This window comes from Varanus komodoensis, unplaced genomic scaffold (genome assembly GCF_004798865.1).
Source record: "Varanus komodoensis strain SLA01 unplaced genomic scaffold, ASM479886v1 scaffold26, whole genome shotgun sequence".
Classification (NCBI taxonomy): Eukaryota; Metazoa; Chordata; class Lepidosauria; order Squamata; family Varanidae; genus Varanus; species Varanus komodoensis.
Genome location: NW_025335684.1, coordinates 6649387 through 6675306, shown reverse-complemented (window position 1 = coordinate 6675306; position 25920 = coordinate 6649387). Strand labels below are relative to the sequence as shown.

The following is a 25920-nucleotide window of genomic DNA, read 5'->3' as shown; positions in this document are numbered from 1 at the left end:
TGAGTCCCCCTTTATGGCACTCACCCCATAGACAGGCAATGGTCTGGCTTTAGTGCCGAGGTGGGCAACCTGTGTCCCTCCACACCTTTTGGCCTGCAGCTCTCATCCTCCTGGTGAGCATTATGGGAGTTGTAGTCCCAAACCATGACAGGGTCACACATTGCCACTGCGGCTGTGCCTTTACCAAACCTCATGCCTTCCAGAGGTTTTGGGCCACAACTCCCATTCTTCCTGGACCTTGGCACTGGGCATCTGGGGCTGATGGGAGTTGATGATCCACACATTTGCAGAGGACCAGGTTGAGGAAAGCTGGCTCAGATGAATCGCCAGTTACTGTTCCAAAAAAGGCTGGGGTGTCTTGTGAATGGACGCAGGGGGCTTCTCTGATGCCTCTTTCGTAGGCTGATCGTTCTCTTTTTCTCCCTCTCTCTCTTGGTCACTCTTTGATGCCATTTGACTTTCTGCAGGTCAGGCTTGTAGAGAACAAGAATAATTTGCAGCTGGCCGCATGAGTTCCACAGCGATTTTCACCACCCTGCATTTGAAAGATGTGATTGCCGTTTCTCTCCTGGCAGCGTTCTCTGAACTTATTGACTTGATGCCAAAAGAAGGGAAGCTATTTTCCCCTTGAAGCAGAGTGGATGGGAAAAATAAAACCCCAAACAGCAACTCTGTATTTTCCAAAGCAATGGCATTTGCAACAAGAGAGGATATGAAAGGGCTGTGCAGGCCGGCTGGTGTTACTTCACTGGTGCAGAATGAATGGATGCCTTTTCTTCTGCGTATTCCTTAAAATAAAATTTTAAAAAACTAGTTTGCAGATTGGCTGCTGAAAGGGTCAAGGGCCTATGCCGGTCACGGGAGCATCCTACCCACCCCGAAAAATGGGAAATCTCGCAGCCCACCCCTATCTGTCTCCTGGGATGTTTAGTAGGCACTGCCTGTGGAGAGTGGCCATTCCTGTCTCAGTGGCATTTTCACGCTTCATACCGTGACGCTGACCTCCATCCTTCGAATAGGCCCACCACCAAGGAGCACCACAGAGAGCTTCTGTAAAGCTCAAAATAAAAGCAAAAATGGATGAGGAACCCCATAGGAGTCACCAGCCTCCCCTGTTCATAGACAGCAAATATACCTCTTTGCGTAGGGAAACTGAGATTTGCACAATGTCCAGTTCTGGTTTAGTAGCATCGGCCGCCTGTTTCCAGTGTCGCTGCTAAACCGCAACTTGCTTGTGCAGCCCCTCCCGGCCCGCCTAACCCCTTGTATTGTGGAGCATGGTTTTACGATCCTTCCTTTCATACCGCCTCTGGGCAGTGCCCTGTTCAACCCGCGTTTGTTTCCTTTGAAGCACCTGAGTGTGGCTTGCTTAGGATTTGCTCTGGTGGGGGGTGGGGGGATTCCACAAAGCATCTGTCAAGATCTGTCTGGACTTGAGAATAAGAGGAGGGGGGGACACATGATATTGCTGTAATGCTGAACAGACCTTTTGTCTAGGTTTGCTGGGCTTTTGCATATTTGTGGGGTTGTTGTCGTCCCGTGTTTGAGATACAGAAAGTCCATTGCTGGCTTATGCCTGCAGCAGGAGGAACTTGGAACGTAGATCCTAGCAAGGTTCTTTTTAAAAGGAATGCAGTGCTTGGTGCATGTGAGGACAGCATAGTCTAACACAAGGGTGTCCAGCCTGAGGACCGAACTCCACTGGAGGGGAGGAGTGGCCTTCTCCTGGTGGGCGGAGCCAGAAGCAGAAGGGCAGGGCCCAAGGCAAAAGGACAGGCCAAACCTCCAATCGGCATCTTGCAGTGCTCTTGCAGGAAGTAGCTCAACCTTAGGAGAGCCATTCAGCCTTTCAGAATGGGGGAAACCTGTGCACAAGCCTGGAACTCAGACCACAGCAGGATGGGACCTCAGGACACTGGGGAGGGGCCAGCTTGTGCGTCCCACTCCTCCCTCCACACATGGGGGCAAACATCTGCATGGCGCACTGACTTCTCCACATCTGCAGAAATAGTCACGGTCCCCTTTTCATTGAAACCGAGTGCAGGAGTGTCGAACAGCCTCTGCGTCTTGCTGAGCAGTAAGTATAATTCAGCTTGGCAGGGTGCGCGTGCTTCTGATCTGCCTGAGTCTCAGATTACGGGCCAGCAGAAGTACCCTGGAGCTGTCCAGTCCCAGGACCCTCAGAGCTCCGAGGAGAAGTGTCTGACTGTGCCAGAGCAATAGTCTTCACCTAACGCTGCTACGGGCGCTAGTGTTCAAGTGGTTGACCAGGGCCAGAGGACCTCGAATGGCAGGGCAGGCGGAGTGTGGAGAAGCGGGCATGCTGTTTCTGGGGAAGGCAGGTCAAGGTGGGTGGGGTGCTGAGCTGGAGCCAATGCTTGCGCTTCAGAATGAGCATGAGCCCAACACAGTGGATCTGCTGGGGCTTCCCCCGTCCAAAGACGCCTGGCCATCTTAGTTCAGCCATTCACACAGCAGCCATTCCTAGAGCTCTTTGGAGTGTGACATGGCGGGATGCAGGAGATGCCAAAGAATTCAGAAGTTCTTGTGGACATGGATGGCCCAGAGGATGGTCTGAAGGTCCATCAGGACCATGTGGAAGCTAAGCAGGGCTGGGGCTGGGCCAAGCTTGGAGGGCAGACCACTAAGGAACCACAGGTAGCCACCTTGAGTTCCACAAGTGGGAGACAGTGGGATATAAATGTAATAAATAAATAAGTGTAGACCAGGTGTTGAGGTCTTGCAGGCTCTCCAACCTCTATGTGCTGTGCGACTGTCCCACACTTGAATAGAAGTGCAGCGTATCTCACCTTCCGCATGCCCACTCTCTCTGTTGTCCAGGTGCTAACTGGTGATGGGCAACCTCAGCATCCCTGCTGCTCTGCCTTCTTCAAACCAGACCCAGACTGGAAAGAGGATGCCTTCAGATAGTTCTTATATTGGACAAGTTCATGGAGGAGGTGGCTGTCCATGGCTACTAGGCATGCTGGCTGTGTGCCACCTCCGTTAGCAGAGATGCTGGCACACGCCGGTTGCTGGGGAGGCTGGGCAGGAGAAGGGCTTGCATGGTCCTCCCTGAATGCTCCTGTGGGCACCATGTGAACGGAGGGCTGGACCTGATGGACCCTTGGCGCCATCCAGCACGGCATTTCTTACTTTCTTAGGGGATTGTCCTCTGAGAACCCTAGAAAAGGAATAAATATATTGATCAAAGGATTCCTGTATAGAATAGGACACATAGCCTCCCTACAAGCTGCTTCGGTGGCCAGCCGATTGGCCAAGTTGGCCTGAAGACATTCCTGGGAAGCAAGGAAGTGCCACTTCCCAGTGCCCCCAGGTCCCCTGGCCGAGGGCAGAAGCCAGCGCTTGCTTCCCTTCTGCTCTCCAGTCCCAGGGCGATGATCTGTTCGAACATCTGTCTGTTCCTTGCCCTGTGGAAAAGGCCTGATCCACTTCTCATTGTCATTCCTTTCCATACGGAGCTCTTCAGGGATAATGACTTCTTAAATATTATTTTGGACAAAACAGTGACAGCGTGTGTGTGTGTGTGTGTGTGAGTGTGTGTGTTGGGGGGTGTTTCCTCCCTTTCAGCGAAAGGTGAGCCTACAAAACGTGCAGGCAGCAGTGCATTGTGCAGGTGTAATTACCTGAATTAAGACACAAAAATGACCATAATTAGCCATTTCTTTGTGCAATCTAAAATGTGCATCTATAATAATGCCACCTGCGTGAGCCAAAGAGTTGTTTAATTGGAAACGCCGCGTGGCATATCATCGTTAGATGGGGCTCGTTATTAATGCTGGGCATCATCCTTCCCCAAGTAAAATTAGCAAGGGGCTTTGCCCTTCATTTTCAAGGGAGAAGACGAGGCCTCCAGGTTCTATTTTATTTCCCTGCCTGAAGAAATGAGTGCATAACCTGAGTCGGTTCATTTCTAAAATCGACTGTGTGCTTCACTTGGGTGAACGATGTAATTAAAGAGGTGGCACCTGCAGTTATGAAAGTAATTAGTGGCTGGTGCAGATAAAATGATCCGGGCACTGATAAAAATGGGGTGTTGGGGGAGTGAAAGAAGATGGGTCCAGAAATGGAAATCACAGCACTCGACACTGTGTCCTGCACACCCTCCCAGAAGTAGACGTTAGGGGGGCCGAGTGTCCTCTTTTACAGAGGACAGTCCTCTATTTTCAAGGGGCCCTTTCTGGCCATTCCAAGTCTGGTTTCAAGATGATTAACTGTCCAAAGGAAGAGCTCAGGGGCCTTGACGTTGCCCCTCTGGGATACTGGGACAGCGGAGCGAACTAGTCACTGGTTTCCTCACCATTTGGGGGTGGACTTTATTTCTACTTAATTATAGCACCTGTCTCTGAATTTGCCCAGTACCCTTAGCCTAGTGCATCCCAGTGCAATCCTCCTGCTGGGGTGATCCTTGCCCCTTTTGGGGGCAGTTCACACCATGGCCACCCTGTGTTTTGCTGAGATCACTGAGCGTGCGAGCACGTGTGGAACTGCCGCTGGAGCATCGAACTTTGCTTTGTGACCCGTGCTTTGGAGCTGCCCGCCTGGGGCGAGCTTGGCAGCATGGTGGGATCACAGTGCTCCACATGTGGCTTTGTGCAAAAATGTGCTGTGTTTTTGCCAAGGGCTGGCGAGGACAAGTTGCGGTTTTGTCCCTGCACACCGCAAGGCCAGTATAAATCGGGGCGGCACCAGACTGCTTTTGCTTCGAAAAAATGGGGAGTGGCGGGTTTTGTAGGGCTAATCATGCCATGAAATGTAACTAAACACATGCAGCCTTCCCCAGAGTGAGGCCTCCAGGACAGACCACAGCTCCCAGCATCCACCATACAGTATGGCATGCTGGGAGCTGAACTCCGAGGCACCTGGAGCTCCCCAGATTTTGGGAAGGCTGCTGTAGTTTGACGTGAGGCACCTCTGAGAACGTTTTTGCTTTCTCAGTGTGATTCCTAACTTGAGAACTGCATCTCGGAGTTCTGGAACGTGTGTGTGGTGTCGTATCGCTGCATTCCAATCCCTGCATAGACTCTGGAAGTGTGACCTGGTCAAATTCCCATTGCGAAAGACAAGCTCAGGTCCTTTCTCGGCCTTCCCTGTTCCTTTCTGAGAAAGATCCACTGCTCTCTGTATTTCAGTTAAATCCATATTTTTTTGCTGCAAAGAATCCCAGACAGCTTACATAACTCCCCTCCTCTTCTCCTTTTAACGTCACAGAACCCAGTGAGGTAGCTGAGGATCAGAGTTGACAACTGGTCCAAAGCCACTTCGTTAGCTTTATGGCCAGGTGGGGATTAAAACCAGCATCTCCCAAGTCCTGGGCTGCTTCTTGAGCAATTGTCCTGGGTACTGACTGATGACTGTTACTCCAAGCGATGCTTATTTCTGCCAACTAACTTAGCTGGAAATGACTTGCTCATTTACTGCTTGTACATGGAGGGGACATTTGAAGAATGTGTTGTGTTCATTTTGATCAGGATTTAACGGACTCGTACGTTCAGATCAAACATGGACTTGAATGCAATCCATGGTCTAAGTCCCTGTGTTTCCAATCTTGCAACATGAGTTGCAGGAAAAATGTGTCTGACAACTAGCTTTGATCAACAAAACAAGAGTGTGTACATTCCAGAGATGTGTACAACTGATGTATACATTTTGGAAAAGACACATTAAAATGCACACGCATCTTCATGAGAATGGGAAAACAACCCAGTAGTGCCCCGATAGGGACATAAGACAGAACAAATTTCAAGGAGGAATTTGGGGAGCTTCAAGGAATGTGGGGTTTGATTGTACACACACCACTATTATGGAGGGAATATTTTATGCAGGGAAGCACTGAAATGTAATTAGCAACCTTCTTCATTTAATAGATCAAAAAAAGCACATGATTTGCTCTACAATGAGCCAGTTCTATTTTTATCAGTGGCTGCTAAATTGGTCATTTGGCTTGAAAATGGAAACAAATACAGGTTTTCCAGTGATTAAACATCAGTTGAGAAAGAAGCATGTGATGTGTTGGTAATGAAAAAAATCACGCACCAAGTCAAAAGGCATGACTAAGCCAGGCCTTCCAACTTCCCCATTCTTTGGTCGCTTGGAATATCGAGAGTCCTGGTGCACCAAGTCTTGCCCACAAACGCTGATGGGAGTAAGTAGGCCAAGGCTGCTGACGAATCCTAATTTGGCCACCGCTGCATTAGAAAAGCACCGGACAGAAGTCTCCAAAATACAGTTTGTCCTCCATTGCTCTGTCCCCTTCCAACGCACAGCTGTTGTGCGTGAACTGGGACACACTGTCCACTCGGAAATAACAGTGACGCGGTCAGTAGGGGCTGCATGTGACTCTTAGCATGTGTCCTAGAACTTTCCCCAGAATCCTTTGCAATGGGCAATTGCTTCCCAGCAAACAGTGTGGAAAGTAGGGAGTAGGTGAACTCAAAGAGAAGCAAAGGGCGGTGGAAGGACGAGTGGTCAGAGTAGGAAGAGATGATTAAAGGTTTGCTGCAAAGCCAATCAGAAAAAACTCCGGAGTGCAGCGCTGAAATGCTTCCAGAGCCTTTTACCTGGAAGCAAAAGCGGTGCCTCAGCTGGAATCCCAACTCTCAGTCAACCATGACTTTCTCCACCAACTTCGATGGGGTCATTCTGGTTGTTCAACTCGGTTTTGCTTTGGGTTAATCTTTATATAAGATTACAGAACTTAATCTTAGTGTTCCATTCTTTTGTGAGATGCCTAAAGATTAAATGTAATATTTGCATTTGAATGTGCTTTCAGCACTGTAAACATTCAGATAATCTTTGCCAGAGTTAACTATATACGTCAGGGAATTGTAAATCTTGTAAGAAAAATGAATTCTCTGTCTTGAGTTTTAATACATACCCTGGGTATCAGGTATTTTACAATAGAGAGGAAATGTGTTTAGAAATGCATACTCTGAGAGAGAATAGGCATTCAAATGCAAATAGCCAAGCATATTTTATTTTTTAAAATACAATAATGCACATTTATTTATTTATTATTAAATTTATATTCCACTTTTTCCTTACAATGAACTCAAAGCAGCTTGCATCATTCTCCTCCTACTCTCATTTTATCCATGAGAGTAGATAAAATTCTCCTCTACTCTGCAACAACAACCCTGTGAGGTAGGTTGGACTGAGAGTTTTTGACTGGCCCAACATCACCCAGTTGGCTCCATGGCCCGGTAGAGACTCGAACCCAGATCTCCTGGGCTCAAGTCCCATTCCCTTAACCAGTGTACCACACTGACGCTTAGTTCCATGTAGTAACAGGATGGAATCCATGTACCAGTAATAGGCCAGTCTGCATACTTATTTATTTTTCAATTGATATCCTGCCTTTTTCCTACAAAGGGCTCAAGGCAGCTTCCATCATTCTCCTCCTCCATCTTATCCCCACAACAACCACCCTGTGAGGTAGGTTGGGCTGAGAGTCTGTGACTGGCCCAAAGTCCCCCAGTTGGCTCCATGGCTGAGCGGGGACTCGAACCCGGATCGCCTGAGTCCCAGTCCCGTGCTCTTAACCACCACACCACACTGGCTCTGGTTGTCTGTGCCAGGTGTCCTTCCCTCTGCACTAGCTTTCCTCTTACCCTTCCTCTGCATTGTCTTGACACTGCCTTGTGTTGAAAGGCATGTGATCAGGACATTTCTCAGTTAGGAGGGTGAGATGCACAGGGCAATGCTCCTGAACTTCTCTGTCTTGCGCAGGATGTGTTAGCAGCATAGGATTCCGCCTTGTACTAAATCAGAGGGCCGATACATGGCGTCAGGTTGCCAACACTGAGTTTCACCAACGCAGACTTTACATGGGTCCCTTGCAGAAAACAAATAAAACCAAAACAGGGCTTTGTTGATACTGGCAAAGCCTGAGCTTAATTTTAGGTGGTGCACTGGATAAGGGGTTGATTGAAACCAGCCTGGTCTCAGGGCTGAGGCCTTATTCACAAGCTATTCCAAGGCTTCACTGGCAGTAAGCCCTTACTGTCATTTTGCGGCTTCCTTGAAGACGGTTGACATCATCCTTCTGTGCCATACATCCTTTTGACAGTTTTATTTGGGGTGAAATTAGAGTATCAAGTGACCATCATCTCCAAATGTGCAAACGAGAATCTCCGACCCATCCGTGGCCTTTATTTTCTAGCCAAATGCGAAAAATAGAAATGAAAACGTGCCGTGGTTGACCTGACTCTCAGGTGGAAAGTGGGAATTCTGGATTCTGGGAACGGCCTTGTTTTTAATAGAATCCCGAGATTCACCAAGCATGGCAGAAAAAGCAGTTGGTTGGAATCAAAGAACTCTAAGCTCTGGAAATAGTTTTAAGGACCAGAAGCAAATTGAGATCATAGTCCTTTTGCACACAAAAATCCACTTCAGTTTATCCCCAGTTTTTATTATTTCTGCAGGATGATTTAGGCAGGGGTATTCAGCTGTTTTGCAGCCTGAAGGCCAAGTTCCATTTTGAAGAAGATGCTGGACTGTAGGGTGGGCCGAACCGCAGGCAGATGAAAACAAAGATAAAAGAAATGAAAGCCCAATCCCACGCGTTTTAGCCCAAGCTTTTACTTTCCTTCCTTTGCCCAATCCCTGAACTAGAGGGTTGTTGCCCAGTCACTTAAGGGTGAACTGTTGCTGAAGGTTCTGGTTTGAGATTGTGAAGGAGGCATTCTGGGTTGGAAAAGTCTTCTATATTATTTTTTCACTATTTATTTATTTATTTATTTATTTAGTAAAAGCTTTTCTACCCCATCCACCACTAGCGTCTTGGGATGGCTTAGAATCAAGTTAGGGACCATATACTCTTACTGTCAAATCAGCTGTTTTTACGCAGGGTCGTTTCGAAACATCGATGAACTCTTTTCCGAGGTTATTGTGTACGTGGTTATGACCATCTGGAGAGAAGGAAGACGGTGCCACCACATCCTGTTAGCTCTCCTTGTCCTTCTGTTGGGAAACCGTGTCTACAGAGGGGGAACGGAACTATGCATGTAGCCTCCCTCATGATTTGGAGCCCTCAATAATTTGGGGTTTTACGTTATTGGAGAGGCCTCTGCAAATAGAGCAGGCGCCTTACTACAGATCCCCAACCCAGAGCGGATGGAGGAATCGGGGCCATCAGGGGCCTAGCAGGTAGCGCCCAGCTCCCTTCTTCCACACAATTACGACTACACAGGGACTAATGCCTTCCTCCTGTGTGGGTGTAAACTTGTGAAAGGCTTGCACACATATTCAGAGCATTTTGCCACTGTGCTGTGAATTAATCTGGGAGAGAGGAAAGCTCAAAGGGGGTTGAAACAATCCTATTTGGGTACCATATTTGGGGCAGGGGAGGCATTGCTGCTCAGGTTGGATTGCGTAGTGAGCCTTATTATAGATAAGCCACTACCTTATTATAGATTTATATCCCACTGTTTTTCCCCTTATGAAGAACACAAGGCAGCTTGCATTGTTCTGCTCTACCCTATCTTTTCCTCACAACAGCAACCCTGCGAGGTAGGTCAGGCTGAGAGTCTGTGACTGGCCCAGCATCACCCAAGGAGCTTCATGCCCCATCGTTGAGGGTGTTCGTTGAGGCCCCATCGGTGAGGGTGTTCAAAGATAGGCTGGACATGTGCATGGTGGGCATGTCGTGGGCAGAGACACCGGAGCCAGGAGTCAGACTAGATGGCCCAGGAGGCCCCTTCTGACTCGCTCTGTTTCTATGTTTCTATGCCCAAGTGGGGACTATACCCTGAATCGCACAAATCCTAGATGAAAACCCTAGCCAGCATGCCACACTGGCTCTCACAACAGCAACCCTGCGAGGTAGGTCAGACCGAGAGTCTGAAAGGCCCCAGGGTCACGCAGTGAGCTCCGTGGCAGAGCGGGGACTCGAACCCAGATCTCCCAAGTCCCAATGCAGCAATCCAACCACCAGTTCACAGTGACTGTGGTCACAGGTCAGTGCTTAACAACATGTCTCTATTGGGAAAATGTACCTGACGGAAAGGTAAGGCCATACACACATCATACAGGTTCCCTTGAGCACCTGGTCCAGCTCAAATAATGAACTGCAGTGCCTTTGCACACATTATCTGGGCCCTATCCCATGGATACAGAGAGAAGGTCAACTGGGCCAAATTCTGGCACTTGACTGTCTTCCTCTTTTCTGCCACACCACAAAGTTCCACATTCCCCCCAAGGGTAACATCATACAGTAGACCGAGAACCGGTCATCATGTGTTTCTGCATATCAGCTTTCTGCTTAATATGAGGTCACACTGCAACTGTGTATTTTTGCCAGTAAAATGATGGCTCCGATGTTTTGGTACGCAGTGTCACTACTTTGCGAGCATAATACCGGCTTGTGAATTTTGGAAAATTACAGTGTTTGGGAACAAGATTTGTGTGACATGCTGGAAGCGTGTAGAATGTGAAACACTGTGTGTGAAGTGGCAGGGAAAGGCAGATGTGAAAGTTAGAAGTCTTTACAATCTGTTTTTCAATATATCATCGCCTATGATACAAGGAATTAATTAACAAAAGGAGAAATGCCAGTGACCGGTTTGCTCACGTTATTTGCCCATTCCCTTAATAGGGAGGTTACCTTTTCCCCTTGAATAATGGGAAATCAACATAGGTGCTTTCAGTGGGCTGTGCCGAGCGCTGGAGATTTTCCTTCTGTATTGATCCACATTCACCCTTGGCAGCGTCCGAGTCCTCTTACTGTTGCATCTTCTGGTATAAAAGTATGGAGATCTGTTTGCATTTGCTTTCGTTCTTTTATCTGTGCATTTTAATTTACATTCCCTAAGAATATCTCCTGGGTGCCTGGTGGATGATCCCTAAAGTTATCGGTCATCTTTGCCAGAAGGATGCAAAACCCATTCCGGAGGGTCCTTGGTGTGTTCATTTCTGTACTCTTTGACACGAGGGTCATTTGAGAACCCATCATCTCATTGATGATAGCCAAAGACCAGTTGTCCAGTTAAGCCAGCTCCAGGTATTAGAAGGGCCCCAGAAAGTACCATCTCATGGCCGTCGCTGGTGTGCCTGAAGTATCTGATCCTGCCTAATCTTGGAAGCTAAGCAAGGCTGGGCCTGGTTCAAATCTGGATGGGTGACTTGATGTTGTGAAGCTTCAGCTACAGAAGATATAGAAATGCGATGAAGAGTAACGAAGAATGCATGACCAGGGGCAGGCTTCAAGGGTAGGCATGCCAGGGAACCTGCTGTGGGTCCTTGCTCCATCATGGTCCCATTGACAGCCCTGCTCCTAGTCTTCATTATTATAACCTGCCTCTTCTTTATTTGGTGGTGGTGATGAGGAGGAGGTGGAGAGAGGTCACTGCCGGCGGACTACAGGCTCTTTGCCTGTCGAGCAAGGAAGCCATAGCAATGTTGGGAGAAAAGATGAGGATCCAAAGCAGCTGGTGGCCATGGTTTTGAGAAGGTAGACTCGTTGAGGGAGGAGATCCACAGAAGGTTCTCCAAGGTTGTCCAGTGCTGGTGACGGCACAGCCATGGTGGCTGGGAGCTGCCGCACGGTTGTCTCGGGAGGGCACCTGTAAGCTCTCCATTAACTTTTCCAGTCCCCCAGCAAGCTGGGGTCTGACGCATTTTGGGAAAGTCCAGAAAACTTCTGAGAAAACCCATGTAACAAAGGACTGTCCCCGGTAAAACAGGACACATGGCCACCCCAAATTGTAGGAATGTGGTGGATAAGAAGAGTGTTTGCTTTGCAACAGACACAACAATAACTGCAGCTGCTTCTGAAATTGGAAAGTGTGTGTGTGTGTGTGTGTGTGTGTGTGTGTGTTCGTGTTCCCAGCTGCAGTGTGCTTGTGTACCCTTAAATGCACTCCAAAATTTGGCTTACTCAGCACCACTGACTTAATCTAATATGTGAAATCCAGACGTTGTGGCTCTGCCTATTCAGTGCAAATTGCTTAATGCCCTTTAATTTCTAATTATTTATTTGTTCCTGTGGGATGAGCTGGTAATGCAAGAGAAGGCTGGGGTCAGCAAAACAGCAAGGGACTGTTTTGCTGGGGCAGAAGAGTGATTAAACTGACCAGATTTGCATAACATTTTATTGCACAGGGAAAGAAAGAAAGAAGAGCTCGCAAGCTTGTAACCTGAACAGTAATCAAATGGATGGATAGGTAACACAGCTGGTTAACAAAGAGTAAACTTGCAAGGCAGAGAGACTTGAAGCAAAATATCTGAACAGTGTAACTTGGTTTTTTCCTTAATCCGGACTTTTGTTGGCTTTCTAAAGAAGTGGATATTTGACCTTTCAGTGGTAGGATTTTGGGTTTTTTACAGAAAGAACAAAATTGCCCATGCCAAGATGACTAACATGAGCAGCTTCTAAGAATGTCAAGGTGTGGTTTTTAGGGGGCAGCAGGGTTAAATCTGTTGCAGCCAAAATAACAAAGAGCCCAAGTGGTGATTCAAAGAGCAAAAAAGATGTTCTGGATATAGTCCACGCAATCTTACTCTGGAATAAATGCAAGATGTGCCTGGTTTTAAATTGTGGTTTGATACATGCAGGGCAGTGGGCGTTTGATTGTGTCAATGTGTGTACATTGAGAAAAAGGGAGAAATGTCTGAATTTCACCGTACAGACACCCTTAACACATGCCTGCAAGGTGATTTCAAGTCATGTGCGCAACTCTGTGGAAATCACAGCAAATGCTGCATTTGTGTTGATGCTAAGAGGATGTTTGGGGTGCGGATAACTTTTTGGGGCGTGAGGAGGGAGTCTTTGAGCAGAATTCTGGTCTGGTATTCAGGGGTTCTCCTGAGTAGAGAATTTGAAGCAAGCAAGCAAAAAGAACTGTCATAACAGGGTTGGAATCCTGGGTAAGCATGCGGGGGGTGCCTGCCAAGGGCCCCCCCACCCAGGAGGGGCTTGTGAAACAGAGACCCTTGATCATCACATGGCTGCTGTGAAGAAGACAAACTCTGTGTTGGGCATAATCAGGAGAGGAATTGCAAGGAAAACTACTAATATCACAGTGCACATATCCAGTGCTATGGTGTGACTCCAGCTAGAATACTGTGTGCAGTTTTCATTTTATTAATTCATTTACAATATTTCTACCCCGTCCTTCTCAAACGTGCCAGGAAGGCTTACAACATACTAATCAATTGCAATAAATAAATAAAATTACATAAGCAACAGAATAAAATTACATAACGAACATAAAAAACTGTGACTGAGAATAATTAGATTAAAATGAGTTAGAATATTAAAATATTGAGCAAATAAGAAGGTTTTTGCCTGGCACTGAAAAGAAAATAATGTTGGATGCTGGATACTGCACCTGAAAAAATGGTATTGTAGAAGGGGAAAAGGGGCAGAAGTGGCTGGAGCGACTCTCCTATGGGGAAAGGTGATGCCACCTGGAATTGGAATTGTTTAGTTTAGAAAATAGGTAAGAAGGAACATGGCAGAGGTGCGCAAAACTATACATGGTGTAGAGAAAATGGGGCATGAGGCATTTTTATCCCATTCCCATAATTCTCAGCGGGGCCATCCCATGAAGCTGGTGGGTGGGAGACGCAGGACAGATCCAAGGAAGACGCCTTCAGAAGGTGTGGAATTCACTTAGTGGTGGCTCCGGCATCAGGCAAGTGGACAAAATCACGGAGGAGAGTGTCCATGGCTACGTTCTGATGGCCCAGTGCTTCCTTCTTTATTGGAGGTAGTATCCCTGTGCACACCAGTTGCTGGGGAACATGGGCGGGAGGGATGCTGCAGTCAGGTCCTGCTTCCAGGTATCCCGCAGGCAGCTGGTTGACCCGAGTGTGGACTGAACGCTGGACCCTGGGTGCCATGCAGCAGTGCTGCTCATTCAAGAAATGGTGGCTCCATCATCCAACAGTATGTTGTATGAAAAGCCCTTTTTGCTACCTTCCGTGAATCTCCCACCCAAGTCCAAATGGCCTCCAGGGTTTTCTGTTTTCTGCCGGTGCTTCTTCTTGTATCGTTTCGTGCAGGCCGCGTTCTAACTAACCTCACTTTCTCTGAAGATGTTTAGCTGGGAGATTGTAGTACCGACATTGCTAGATGCAATGCAGGACGGCGGAACCGTTTTTCTCAATGTTGCTTCCTCTGCTTTCTCCTGCAGCAATGAAGTCGGGAGGCACCCAGCTGAAACTGATCATGACATTCCAGAACTACGGACAAGCCTTGTTTAAGCCCATGAAGTAAGTGAAGAGTCTATGTCTGTTGTTTTTCCTAAGCAAGTATAGAAGGCTACATGGTGATTTGCTGTTTCTGAGGCCGGGAAATGGGCCACTAATGGACAGGGCGAGAGGCCAAGAGATGGTCTGTGCTATGTATGCGATGGGTGATCGTGTGATTGCTTGGGAGGGAGGTCTCACCAACTGCAGGGTGGTGGCCTGAACTTTTCCCTGCCTCGGTCCCAGATTCCCCCATACACACAACAGACAGCTGCTGCATGCATCGAAAGGGGCACAACAAATGAATATACCTTGGCTAGGCAATTGGCTGCCTCCTGATGTCTGGGACCCCATCTCCCATAAGCCCCAGGCAGCATGGCCAGGGGTCTAGGCATTGTGGGATCTGTAGTTCAAAACATCTGAAAGGCAGTGAATTGCTTGCCTCTGTTCTCTGAGAATTCTGGGCTGAGAATGTGTTCCCCAATGAAGACCTAAAGCCCTTCCTATTCCAGACACTTTGATGAGTTGAAGGTGAACTTGGCATTGGCCAGAATTCTCCTTCGTCTTCCTGTGCTTTTTCTTCTGCATGTACAAAGTGCCAGACATTCACCTGGTCAAGACAGTTGGAAGATGGTTTCAGCCTCGTGTGTTCAGGCTAGGTTTGAATGCCAGGTGGGCATCCCTTCTTTTGGGAGGATGGGTTGCTCCAATAGCTCAGCTGGGCCATTTATCCGATGGTGGCAGGATGGATTCAGGACTGGGCTGCAGTAGTTGCCAAATGCATTCTAGCTGAAGGTGTGTGTTTCTTTGGGCAAAGTTCCAAAATGGGACTCGCTTGTAGAGTGTTGAAAGCCAGCTGTGTGTCGACCCACCATCCACAACTAGCCTCCCCGCCCCCCATCGGGAGACCTTGAAATAGGTGGCTAATCCGGTTGCCTTCCGTACATGGAATATGGGTCAAAATTTGGGCTTTATATTAGTGCTGAATCTCCTTCATCCCAAGGGCCAAATTCTGTTCCATGCATCTCTTGAAGGCCACATTCCAGTGGTGGGCTGGACCAAAGACAAAAGGGGTGAGAGCAAGATCCCAGAAAGACCAGCATATTTTTGCTTGAAGCTCCCCCTTCCAGTAAGGCATTTTGACCTTACAGAATTGGCCAGTCCAGAGCTGGGGCACCAGAACCTGATCAGCAGTAAGAAAGGAAGTTTGGCCCAGAAGGGAGATGCAACCTGGGTGGGCTGGACCAGAACTTCAAGGAGACCAGGGAGTGGTTTTGAATTGGAGACGAACTATGCAGATGCAATTTTGAAGCTTGGCAAAGTGCATCAAGGTGGTTTCTTTTGGAATGAAGAGGAAAATCCTAGAAAGCAAAGAAGGCAGTTGCAAAGTAGAAAAGCTAACATGGCGATCAATGTCATGGGCGTGATGATCTTCAGACAGCTACCTAGGAAGAATTGGCCTTACAAGCGAGTAGAGTGGGATGGAAATACAAGGGCGCGTGGGAGAGGTGAATCGAGAGACGTCCTTTAAGCAGGACTGGCTGTGAAGGCAAAACAAAACTTCTGCAGCTTTATTGCGCTGGGCCTGACAAAGTCACTCGAGGTTTCAGAAGGTTTAACAAAGCCTTTTAGTATCCGTGTCAGGACAGCACTGGGATAATGAACCCATTTCCATGCTTTGTGTCTTCGATACATAAATACAGTGATTAGTTCCTCCTAAGTGGGTCTGTAAAGCAAGGGAAGGATCCGTAGCTCCGGGTGTCTCGTTAGCATCTCTGCACCAAAAACAGGCTGAGTGGATGGAACTGCTATCAGGCAGGGGGCAAGGGGGTGACCTCTGCTGCGAAATGGTCTGTCCTGGGAGGAGGGCTCTTGGGGGGGCAGTTTCTCATCTCGCTCTTCATCCCGGGGTGCAGGAGATGGAACGATGTTTCAAGGAGCCAGATCCCAGTTGAACATCAGGAAGGACTTCTGACTGGTTAGGCAACCTGAGAATGGAACCAATGACCTCTGGAGGTCGTGGGCTCTCCCACGGTGCAGCTGGGCAAGCATCGGTTAGGCGTGCTTTGACTTGGAGTCCAGTGGCCCCTTCCAACTGGCCCCTTCCAGCTCTACGACTCTGGGGCTGTATTCTATGACTAGAAAGAATTTCCAGGTGGGAAGGACAAGCTTAGAGGCAATGAGCTCAGTGGAAGATCTATAGACTGAGAAAGATGGTGGGTAAATGCAGGACTAGAAAGGCTGAGAAGCGGAGAACGAAATCAGATGGACCTAACAAGGAAGGAGAGGGCAAATTTCCGTATGGAACTGAGCCCGTGCGCCACTTCTCGGGCTGCAGGATTCTAACTGTTTTATTTTTTGACAACTTAATCAAACTGAAGGCTGGAAAGAAAGGCCAGAGAATACCCTTGCGGCGAGCAAAGCCCAGTGAGCCCCAATTATTTTATTTTATTCGAAGATCGCCGTCCTCCATCCTGAAATAATTGCCCATAAAAGGTTGCAGGGTTAGCCAACTCTATTTACAAATCCCATTGGCTAATGTAAATTTAAATGCTAATTTAGCATGAATCAACCCAAACGAGAGCACTTCCAGTAAGCTCCCAGGGAGCCTTTTTAACTTTGCTGAAATGTATCTAACAAACAGTTAGTGTGGCACTTTAATATACACCAATGTTACCCACACATGACGGTCTCTCATGCCAGGCTTTCTTGAATGATCCAGTATGCCCAACAGGAGGCCGTCCAAACCCATCTAACCAGTGGCCGGATTATTATTAATTCACTGCATTTCTATCTCACCCTTTTTCCTTTCATGAGGCGCCCACAGCAGCTGACAGAGCTCCATTTTATCCTCACAACAACGACCCTTTGAGGTAGGTTGGGCTGAGAGTTTGTAACCGGCCCAAAGTCACCCAGTGGGGACTAGAACCAGATCTTGCAGGTCCCCAGTCCAACACTCTCGTCCCCATTCCACACTGACTCGTGGATCACGTGGCTGAAAAGGCAGGGCTGGAGTTGGTCCTCCTGATGCAACAGGCCATTTCCCGATCTCGGATGCTCAGTGTCCAGTGAATGAAATGCAGAGCCAAATCCCACCACTGGAGCCTCTTGGCTGGTTAGGGGGCATGTCAGACACCAAGGAGTAAAATCCTTCTAAGCAATGCAGAGATGGGATTCATAAGCATGTGCTGCAAACAGGCCAACCGTGTGGCTGGGACTTGTATGCCTAGAAAGGCAAATGCCTGAGGACAGTGCAGGGTGTCCAGTTTGCTGGACCGCCCTTCCTCTTCTTTCCTCCCTTTCTTGCTCTGCTCCTTGCCTCTGTCTCAGCTTCCGGACACATTCACACGATCATTGTTCCAGGCAGTGGCATTGATTCTCGACTTCAGACCTGTGCAGCTTGGTGGATTTGGCCCCTTTCCTCGGTGCAAGGGGTGTTTTGTGGCTAGATAGGCAATGAGGATGCGGACTGGAGCCACGGGCTCTGATATCAGGCAGATGCTGCTGCGCCCAGAGCCAGACAAAGCTGGGGCTTTCCAGGGGGTGAGGCATTTAGGGACCTCTTCCAAGATCTCCAAACACAGCCTGCTGTTTCCCCCTCCTTCGCAGCATCCAGATGCTATCTTCCCCGCCCGCCCCCTGCCAGAAGAGAGCAAATAAAACATCTCGCAGATGTGGAAGACATTCCTGTCTTTTACAGCAGTAAGGGCGTGGTGGTGTTCACAGAGCTCTTGCCTTTAAGCGCTGCCTTTCTCGCCGTTGAGCTCAAGGGAGCGCGTGAATGATCAGAAGCACAGAAACCACAGCTCCGCGATTTATCGGCTTCTCTTGTTCTTACTGGGTTAGGAATTGATTCCCATGTGCTGTGAATGGAAATCGCCCAGCAAGTCGTGATGGGACGAGACACGAGCCCACCACTGGTTGTCATGAGGGTCATTCAAGCACCCTGAGGCCAGATTTTGGCTACCAAGCCCCTGTGAACTGGACGCTGAACCCTTGCATGCTCGGTCCGTGCCATGTGCTTGTCAGGATGCGAGCACAGCATTCCAGCCATTGCTTGATCGTTCTGCCCTGTTCAGGACGGGGGCAACACTCAAGGAGTCTGCATTTTCACTGGGGCTTGTCCCATTTGCCATTTCCAAGCCAGTGTGCAAAACGGAGTGTGATTCTCCTTCAACTTTATCTAAATCCCGGGATAGATAAAAACTCTATTGCGGTCAAAGACCAGCTCCGTATCCCAAATCATGGAATGCCTCCAGGTGTGTGGGGGAGGTGAACTCAAACTCCCATTGGCGCTAACCAGACTAGCTAGTGCTGAGAGATGATGGGGTGTGTGGTCCAGCGACATTTGCGGAGCGGGGGGCGGTCTCCTGTTCCCCACTGGTGCTCAAAGGGCCACTCCTGTGCACTGCAGTACGGCAGTATTGTAGGCCATCCCGAGACATTCTGAAGGGGACGGGATAGAAAAGCTCTTAATTAATAAATAATAAATAAATAAATATGGCGGCAAGTGTTTGGGGGAGACTGGGGGGAAGTGGCAGAGTGCTTGGCCCTTTCATTGCATGCCGTTCTACCCACTCCATCTCCCACCCCTGGCTGCTCTTTGAGATCTGTGTTTGCTGTGCCAGGAAGAAGCGGGCTGAGAAGTGTCAAGAGCTGGGAATCTTTGGTCCTGTGTCCAGCTTTCGGGGCAGCCTCTTGACCATCTGCCCCATAGTGAAGTTCTCTTAGCTTCTTGTCTAGCCAAATTGGCCCTCCTGGCAAGAAAGACTATGAAAGGCTCCTTGTCCAGACTGGAACTTCAGCTGAGCAGTGGTTTGACTCCGGCTCTTCCGTGTTCTCACAGTTCCTGGCTCCCGGGCTTGGTTCCCGGGTTGGGCCTCCTGGTTCCTGAGTCCTGGCTCGCCTCTTAAAACGGCTTGCTCTTGGCAGGACTAGAAAAGCAGAAGGAAAGCGACTGGTGTTGGGAAGCTTACGCACTGCTCCCATGCCCAGGATTCTCCCTTCTGAACGAGTCACTTCCTCTTGTCGTAGCTGAGATGTTCACAGAGGCCCTGATTCCTAGACCCAGGGTCTGTGACAACACACTTTGCATGGTGATAGCTAGCTGAGATGGAGCATAGGATGACAACCTCAGAGCAGCCACACTGAAGCAGACAGAGGTAGTCCATCCAGTCCATTCTACTCTTACAGGGGCCCACCAACTGCTCCCAGGAAGCTCACCAGCAGGACAGCAGTGCTGCAGCATCCTTCCCCCCATGTTCCCCAGCAAGAGCTGCACATAGGCTGGTAGACAGTGATAGCTTTGTCCTCCATGAACCTGTCCAACCCCCTTTTAAAGCTGTCCAGAATGGCGGCCATCAACATATCTTGTGGAAGTGAACTTTGTCTCGTGACAAAATTCCACAGAATCCATCCCTCTTCAGCCTGCAAACTTACTCTCATGTTCTGCCCTGTCTTGGAAAGTGACCTGAGCTAAGAAGAAGCCCAGAAACACTCACAAACCGGCAGCTGCACAACCAGCAACCTTCTTCTGCATCACGTGGAACACAAATTAAGACTATAATTCATCAGCACGGAAGAGGAATGGTCCTCGTGCTGAATCTGGTTGTGACTCAGTTCCTGATGAGCAGCACATGAACGCATGAAGTGCTTGCCAGGATATCAGTCTCATGACCCTGCGAAAGCAGGGCCAGAGTGTGGGGCACCAAGTCCAGGGGAGCTGATGAATCGCACCCCACAACTGAGCTCTGCGTGCCATAACTGATGGCTTCCCATCTCATAACTGAACTCTGCACTCTGTGAAGGAGTCCTTCTTTTGATCCAAACAGCATCTTCCACCAATCAGCTTCATGGGATGACCCCACTGGGTTCTGGTGTTGTACGAGAAGATCAAGCAATAAGAATCGAAGTCCTTCCAAAGGATAAATCAGAAGCAACATCACTGTGGGGATTCCTGGCTTTGCAGCTGGGACATGCGCCCATTCTGTGCACTTGGTTCCAGCATCAACGTTCGCCTCAAAAAGGACCATCAAGTCGCACTGCAGGACCGTCCCGCCAAGAGCTCCCTAAATGGGAGGTGCTTTGTAGAACCTGTGATCTGAACAAGGAGTCGCAGCGCGACCAGCTGGATTTGCTCCTGGCAAGGCCACTGCGGATGCACAAACAATAGTGCTCAGGTCGGCAAAGCAGCTTAAAGCGATTTCCTCCGAGGACACCGCTGCCACCATCTCTCTCCATGCGCAATGCTGCTATTGCAGATTCACTGTGTGATGAGCTGCTCCGAAGGGCAGACGCTGATCATCACAGCGTTTCAGGACGGGCGTGCATGTTTAGAACCGAGAAGTGCTGTGTCCCTCGAGACAAGGAGCTGAAAATGCTTCTCTTTCTGCTGCTTTGCTCGTCACAGTCGTGAGCCCTCGGTTATGACATGGCGAGACACTAAGCGTGTGGCGATCTAGCAGAGCAAGCCTGCCCGGACTTGGAGCAAACACCGAGCCTCAGAGTCCACCTGCGCTCTTGCATACTGTGTGCAAAGGAACCGGAAGGAGGAAGGCCACATAGATGAAATCGCATTGGGTAGAGAGCCATGGAGAAGCTTTTTTCTCCTCCTTTCCCCCCTGCCCCACTTTGAAACTCACGTTCCTTTGGAATGGAAGCAGTTGCAGCTGAGCAGGATGACTCTATTCCTGTGCACCCCTCTCTCTGTTTCCTCACCGCAGCCCTCCCCAGCTCTCTCGCTCCTTCTCCCCACATATGCGTGCCACCCCAGCTCAGTGCCTGACTCTGTGCTTTTGACCCTGTGCATATGAGTCACCCCATCTTTTGCTTTCTAACTGCCCCACTCTCTCTCTCTCTCTCTCTCTCTCTCTCTCTCTCTCTCTCTCTCTCATATTTTTCTTCATCACCCTTCCCCACCAGCTCTGCCTGCCCATGAAATTACAGCTGAGCCAAGGGCCAATCATGTTCCCATTGCTACAACCACCACCCAAGCCACATGGTGCCCCGGAAATTCCTCCCACCCAGTTTTCCTTCTCTGGGGCTTGGATTTCCAAATGGCCTGAACTGGTTTCTAGTGTAACTCGGCCTTGGGAACCCTCCATTGTGCTGCCGTGTTTTCTTATGCATGTGCCTTGCCAGGCCCCTGCACGATCCACTCCTTCAGTTCTCTGCATTGTGGCCTTTGATAGAATAGAAACATAGGAACAGAGCGAGTCAGAAGGGATCTCCTGGGCCATCTAGTCTGACCAGCCAGCTCCACTCATGACATGCCTGCCATGTGCATGTCCAGCCTGTCCTTGAACACCCTCACCACTGGGGCTCCAGCCACCTCCGGTGGAAGCCCATTTCATACCCTGGCGGTCCTAACTGTCAGGAAGTACTTCTGGGCATCCACCCTGATTCTTGGTTCCTTGAGCTTGGCTCCTTTGGAACGCACCCTGCCCTCCACTGCAGGGGGGGGGGGAGGTCATGCCCCGCCTCTTCATGGCACCCCCTCACCTACCTGTATGTCACCAGCAGGTCCCCTCTGAGTCTCCTCCTCTCAAGGCTGACAAGACCCAGTTCCCTCAGCCTTTCATATGGCTTACCCTAGAAACCAGCCACCGTCCTAGTGGCCCTTCGCTGCACTGACTCCAACCTTGGCAACAAGGCATTTGGGATCTAATTCTTGCGTGTGCGAGATGCTATATATTAATAGCAAGCCCAGTTCTCCAAATGCATGCAGACAACATCTGTGCTCTACAGTGCATCGCGGGAGGGGGCATTAATACTGGGGGCTCTGTGTGCACGTGTGTGTTTTTGCTCTCGATGCAGCTTTTAGGAAGGCAATCTTCTTTTAATTATGACATCCTGCCTTGTTGGCTGCCTTTTAATGAATCCTTTTTAGACGGGGAAAACAGACAATCAGTCTTGGCATCCATTAGTTACATTAGGCAAAGCTTACTGTAAAAACACACTTTCCTTTTTTTCTGTCACCGTTATCCTGCCTTATGGAACAAAACCCCATCGAAGTGGCCTAGAAGGAAAATGACAACACAATAATATTAAGTATATGAAAACAAAATTAACACGGACTCCAGCAAATACCTCTCACAGGGCAGTCGTGGGTAGAAAACTTGGAGAGAGAGAGAACTGTTCAGCTGAAACAGGGCTCTGAGCTGATCTTTGCCGGCCTGCCTCCCTCTCTTTTCTATTTATATTTTCCATAATATAATATTTGCTTGCTCTTATTATGTATTTTCCAGTAACTCATGCAGTTGCTTCCTGTAATGGAGCTGTCTTATTGAAACCTCATTCCTCTTCAGATCCGCACACCTCAGAAAGAAAAGCGCCGCAGCCCTGTTAAAAATTTGCTTGTATTCTGTACTCCTGGCTTATCTCCGGCTGCATCAGGTCAAGGCTGGGTCAGGGTCCAATTCAGAAGCAGCTGAGGGGCATGCGTTGACTCGGCAAGGCAGTGTTTACTCTGGGCTCACTCTGCCCCCCTAAGCCTTCCGATGGGCTCTTCATTTCCGTCAGCTTATTTAGCAACCCTTCCGTATCCTGCCTGTGGACGTGTCTAAAAGGAGAAGGTAAATACATCAATAGCAGGCCTCTCTTCTGGGATAGCAGAGCTAACAGAGAGGTTTCCGGAGACCTGGGTTCAAGCTTGCCAAAGGTCAGCATCCTCAAAGCAGCCAACCGGTCCAAACAGACCGAGCTCACATCTTTGGCTAGCAAAGGACTGGTGAGGACCGGGAGGCAAGCGTGTTTACTCGAGCTCACTTGCTGGGTGCAGCTTACCCTGCAATTGTGGCTGACCTCCGCCGAGGAGGGAGCTCGGGCAGAAATTACAGGGTGCCCTTGGCTGAGGCCAGGGAACATTCTGGCGATGGCTTGGTCCCAAGCAGCACTTCCGCTGAGCCCGACAAAGCCATGTGGCGAGCGCGTGGTCCTGGAGCAGGGGAAGTCCAGTTGGCGGACTTTTGGGACCGATCTTTCCGCCGTTCTCTGCATCAGAATTTCTTCCTGGATTTTGGGCTCTGCTGCTTGTTCCTGTTTGCAGAATGCTGTTGATGCTTCACCATGGCTGGATTTTTTTAAAAGCCCACACACAGTTTTTACAGAACACTGTCCAGTTTGTACAGGTTGTGGAAGTGCGTCCTTTTCACAATTGTCCATTTATCAGTCTGCCCCATTCCATTTCTGTAGGAATATTTTAAAAACACGCCATTCACTTTCTTTAGCATGGCTTCTTCACTATATAGGATGCATTTTAGCCTTAGATACACATTTTGGGGTACATTTTATCCCCAAAGAGGCATTTTATCTGCATTTCACAAAAATATGCAATGTTCTGAACTGCCCGATATAATTTTTAAGCTGAGACGTGCATTCCAGCATTCTGAAGAGCATGAAAACTGATGCTAGTGCAGGAAATGCGGACAGACTCGGCCATTGCTACGGATGTGCCGTGTCGCTGAGGTTCTGTGCCCCCAACTTAAGGAAGCCCTCCAAAACGCGCTGTCCTCCACATCCCTGCTCCGCCCTTGCCATTTCCAGACGGTGGCTTCCTTTATGGGACCGATCCATCTCCTGTTTGCTCTCCCTTTTCTCCTTCTGCCCTCAACTTTCCCCAGCATGATGGTCTTCTCTGGTGAGCCCCTCCTTCCCGTGATGTGATCAAAGTCGGACAGCTTCGGTTTGCTCGTTTTTGCTGGCTCGGTGGGCTTGAGGATCCAGTTGATTGTCTTTCTTCTGTGCTGTAGCTTCCACAATAAAATAAAAGATGCTTGGCTTTCATTAAGATAGCAGACACTGGAGAGCCAGCAGAAGGGTCCCGGGAGCCTTCCAAGAGCACAGATAAGCCATGTAGAAGAGAAAGCTCTTTACAGTTGGCCAAGCCGCCTGCTCAAATCCATGCTCTTCTGGCATGCGGGAGATTGTCTGACAACTTGTGAGCGGGCACGGTGCCAGCTGGGCAGATGGATACCAAACCTTTGGCAACCACAGTGCCCTGCCTGTTCCCTTTATGCGGGTACTGAAGGCAGGCATTTCTGGCTGTGTCGTGAGCAGCCAAATGAAGGCATTCCCCCTGCCCACAGCCCGCTCTGCTTTGGAGGACGTTGTAGGCTTTTGAGGAATTGAAGTGGAATGACTTGAAGGTCACTTGTAGAAGAATTCCACCGTGTGCTCAGTGGGCTACAGCTGAGCCCACCATCTGTTTTGGGGTGGTCTTTCCTCAGTCCGTTATTATGAGTGATAAGGGGAACCCGGAAGAAAGATTCTGCCAGAGGCTGGTCTTCCCGCTAGCATCCTTTTAAGCAGATCAGCCTCCTTTCTAGAGGGATATCATGTCAAACTGGCCGGCTAGGACGGCTTCATGGTACCAAAAAGGTATTGCAAGAAGTCAGTAGAAATTGCTAAGAAGATGGTTCCAGACTGGATCCCTGTTTCCACTTCCCAACCCAAAGCTGTGGGCTCTACACTCAGGGTGGTTCTCACTGATGGACCAGAGGGATGCACCAGCTGGGAGGATGCTGCTCAGTTGGACTGTCCTTTTGGTCTGGACATTGGAGCTGTTCATGGCCCTTCTACACTACTCTGATTCCACCTCTTTAATGGTGTACACCCCAGACCCAGACATACTGGAGTTACCATTCCTACAACTGCCACTCCATTGCATTTATTATTATTATTATTATTATTATTATTATTATTATTATTATTATTATTAACATTTCTATGCCGCCCCTTGCCGAAGTCTCGGGGCGGCTTACAACACAATAAAATACATCGAAATACAATAGCACATAATAAATTACCATTAAATACAAAAAATACATTGAGTTACAAACATAGTAATATAAAATTAAAATTATCAGTATAAAATAAGTAAATAAATAATATAGGAGGAGAAAAGAGAAGGAAGAAGAAGTTGCCCTGGCCAGATCATATATTTTAACAATTAAAATGATGTTTAAATAAAAAGGTCTTTACCTGGCGCCGAAAAACCAGTAACGACGGTGCCAGGCGGACAAACCCAACATGGCTTAGATCATTCTCCTCCATTCCTCACAACAACAATCCTGTGAGGTGGTTAGGCTGAGCATCAGTGACTGGCCCAAAGTCTTAGTGAGATTCATGGCTGAGCAGTGACTAGAACTTGGATGCCCCAAGTTCCCAGTTCATCAGGTTGTGACGCATATTTCGAGCAGCGGAGCTGCCCTGCTTTAGGCCCACAGCTGTCCAAAGTAGCTACCTCGAAACCTGAATCAGAACTGGAAGAAGAGGTGGGGCTGGGATTCTTAGCTGATATGCTAAGACCTTCAGGACCAGTGACAGGCCGAGGGGACAGTGAGAACCGGTGTTCTTTTTAGTGAGGCTCAGCAGTGTGTTTTTGCCGTGGCCGTCAGTTTTCAGAAATGCAGCATCACTGTGCAGGGAGATGAAGCCATCAGTTGGAGCTGGAATGTAATACGCTGGCCGATGAAACGTTCTGATGGAGAGAAATAAACGCCCTTCCTCTCTCCATGAGGATGGAGCAGCCGTCTGCTGGCCTCTGCCCAGGGATGAAGCACACGTTGCTGTGGGTAGAGCTTCTGAACAATGGACCCGCCAGCCATGCCCGCTGGTGGATGTGCCATTCCATTCCCAGATGATAATTCTTTTAGGATACATTTGTTGTGATCTTTGGAAAAACTCAGAGGATGAAACCCGATTTATAGT

At 48.8% G+C, this 25920-nt stretch overlaps 1 protein-coding gene across 1 annotated transcript in view; it reads left to right on the top strand.

Annotated features, from left to right (window-relative positions):
- Positions 1-25920, top strand: part of FAM20C (FAM20C golgi associated secretory pathway kinase) — an 80625-nt gene that overhangs the window by 19897 nt on the left and 34808 nt on the right. The window contains exon 3 of the mRNA XM_044433660.1: positions 14157-14235. Coding sequence (XP_044289595.1) covers positions 14157-14235 — 79 coding nt within the window. The remainder of the gene's footprint in view (positions 1-14156; positions 14236-25920) is intronic.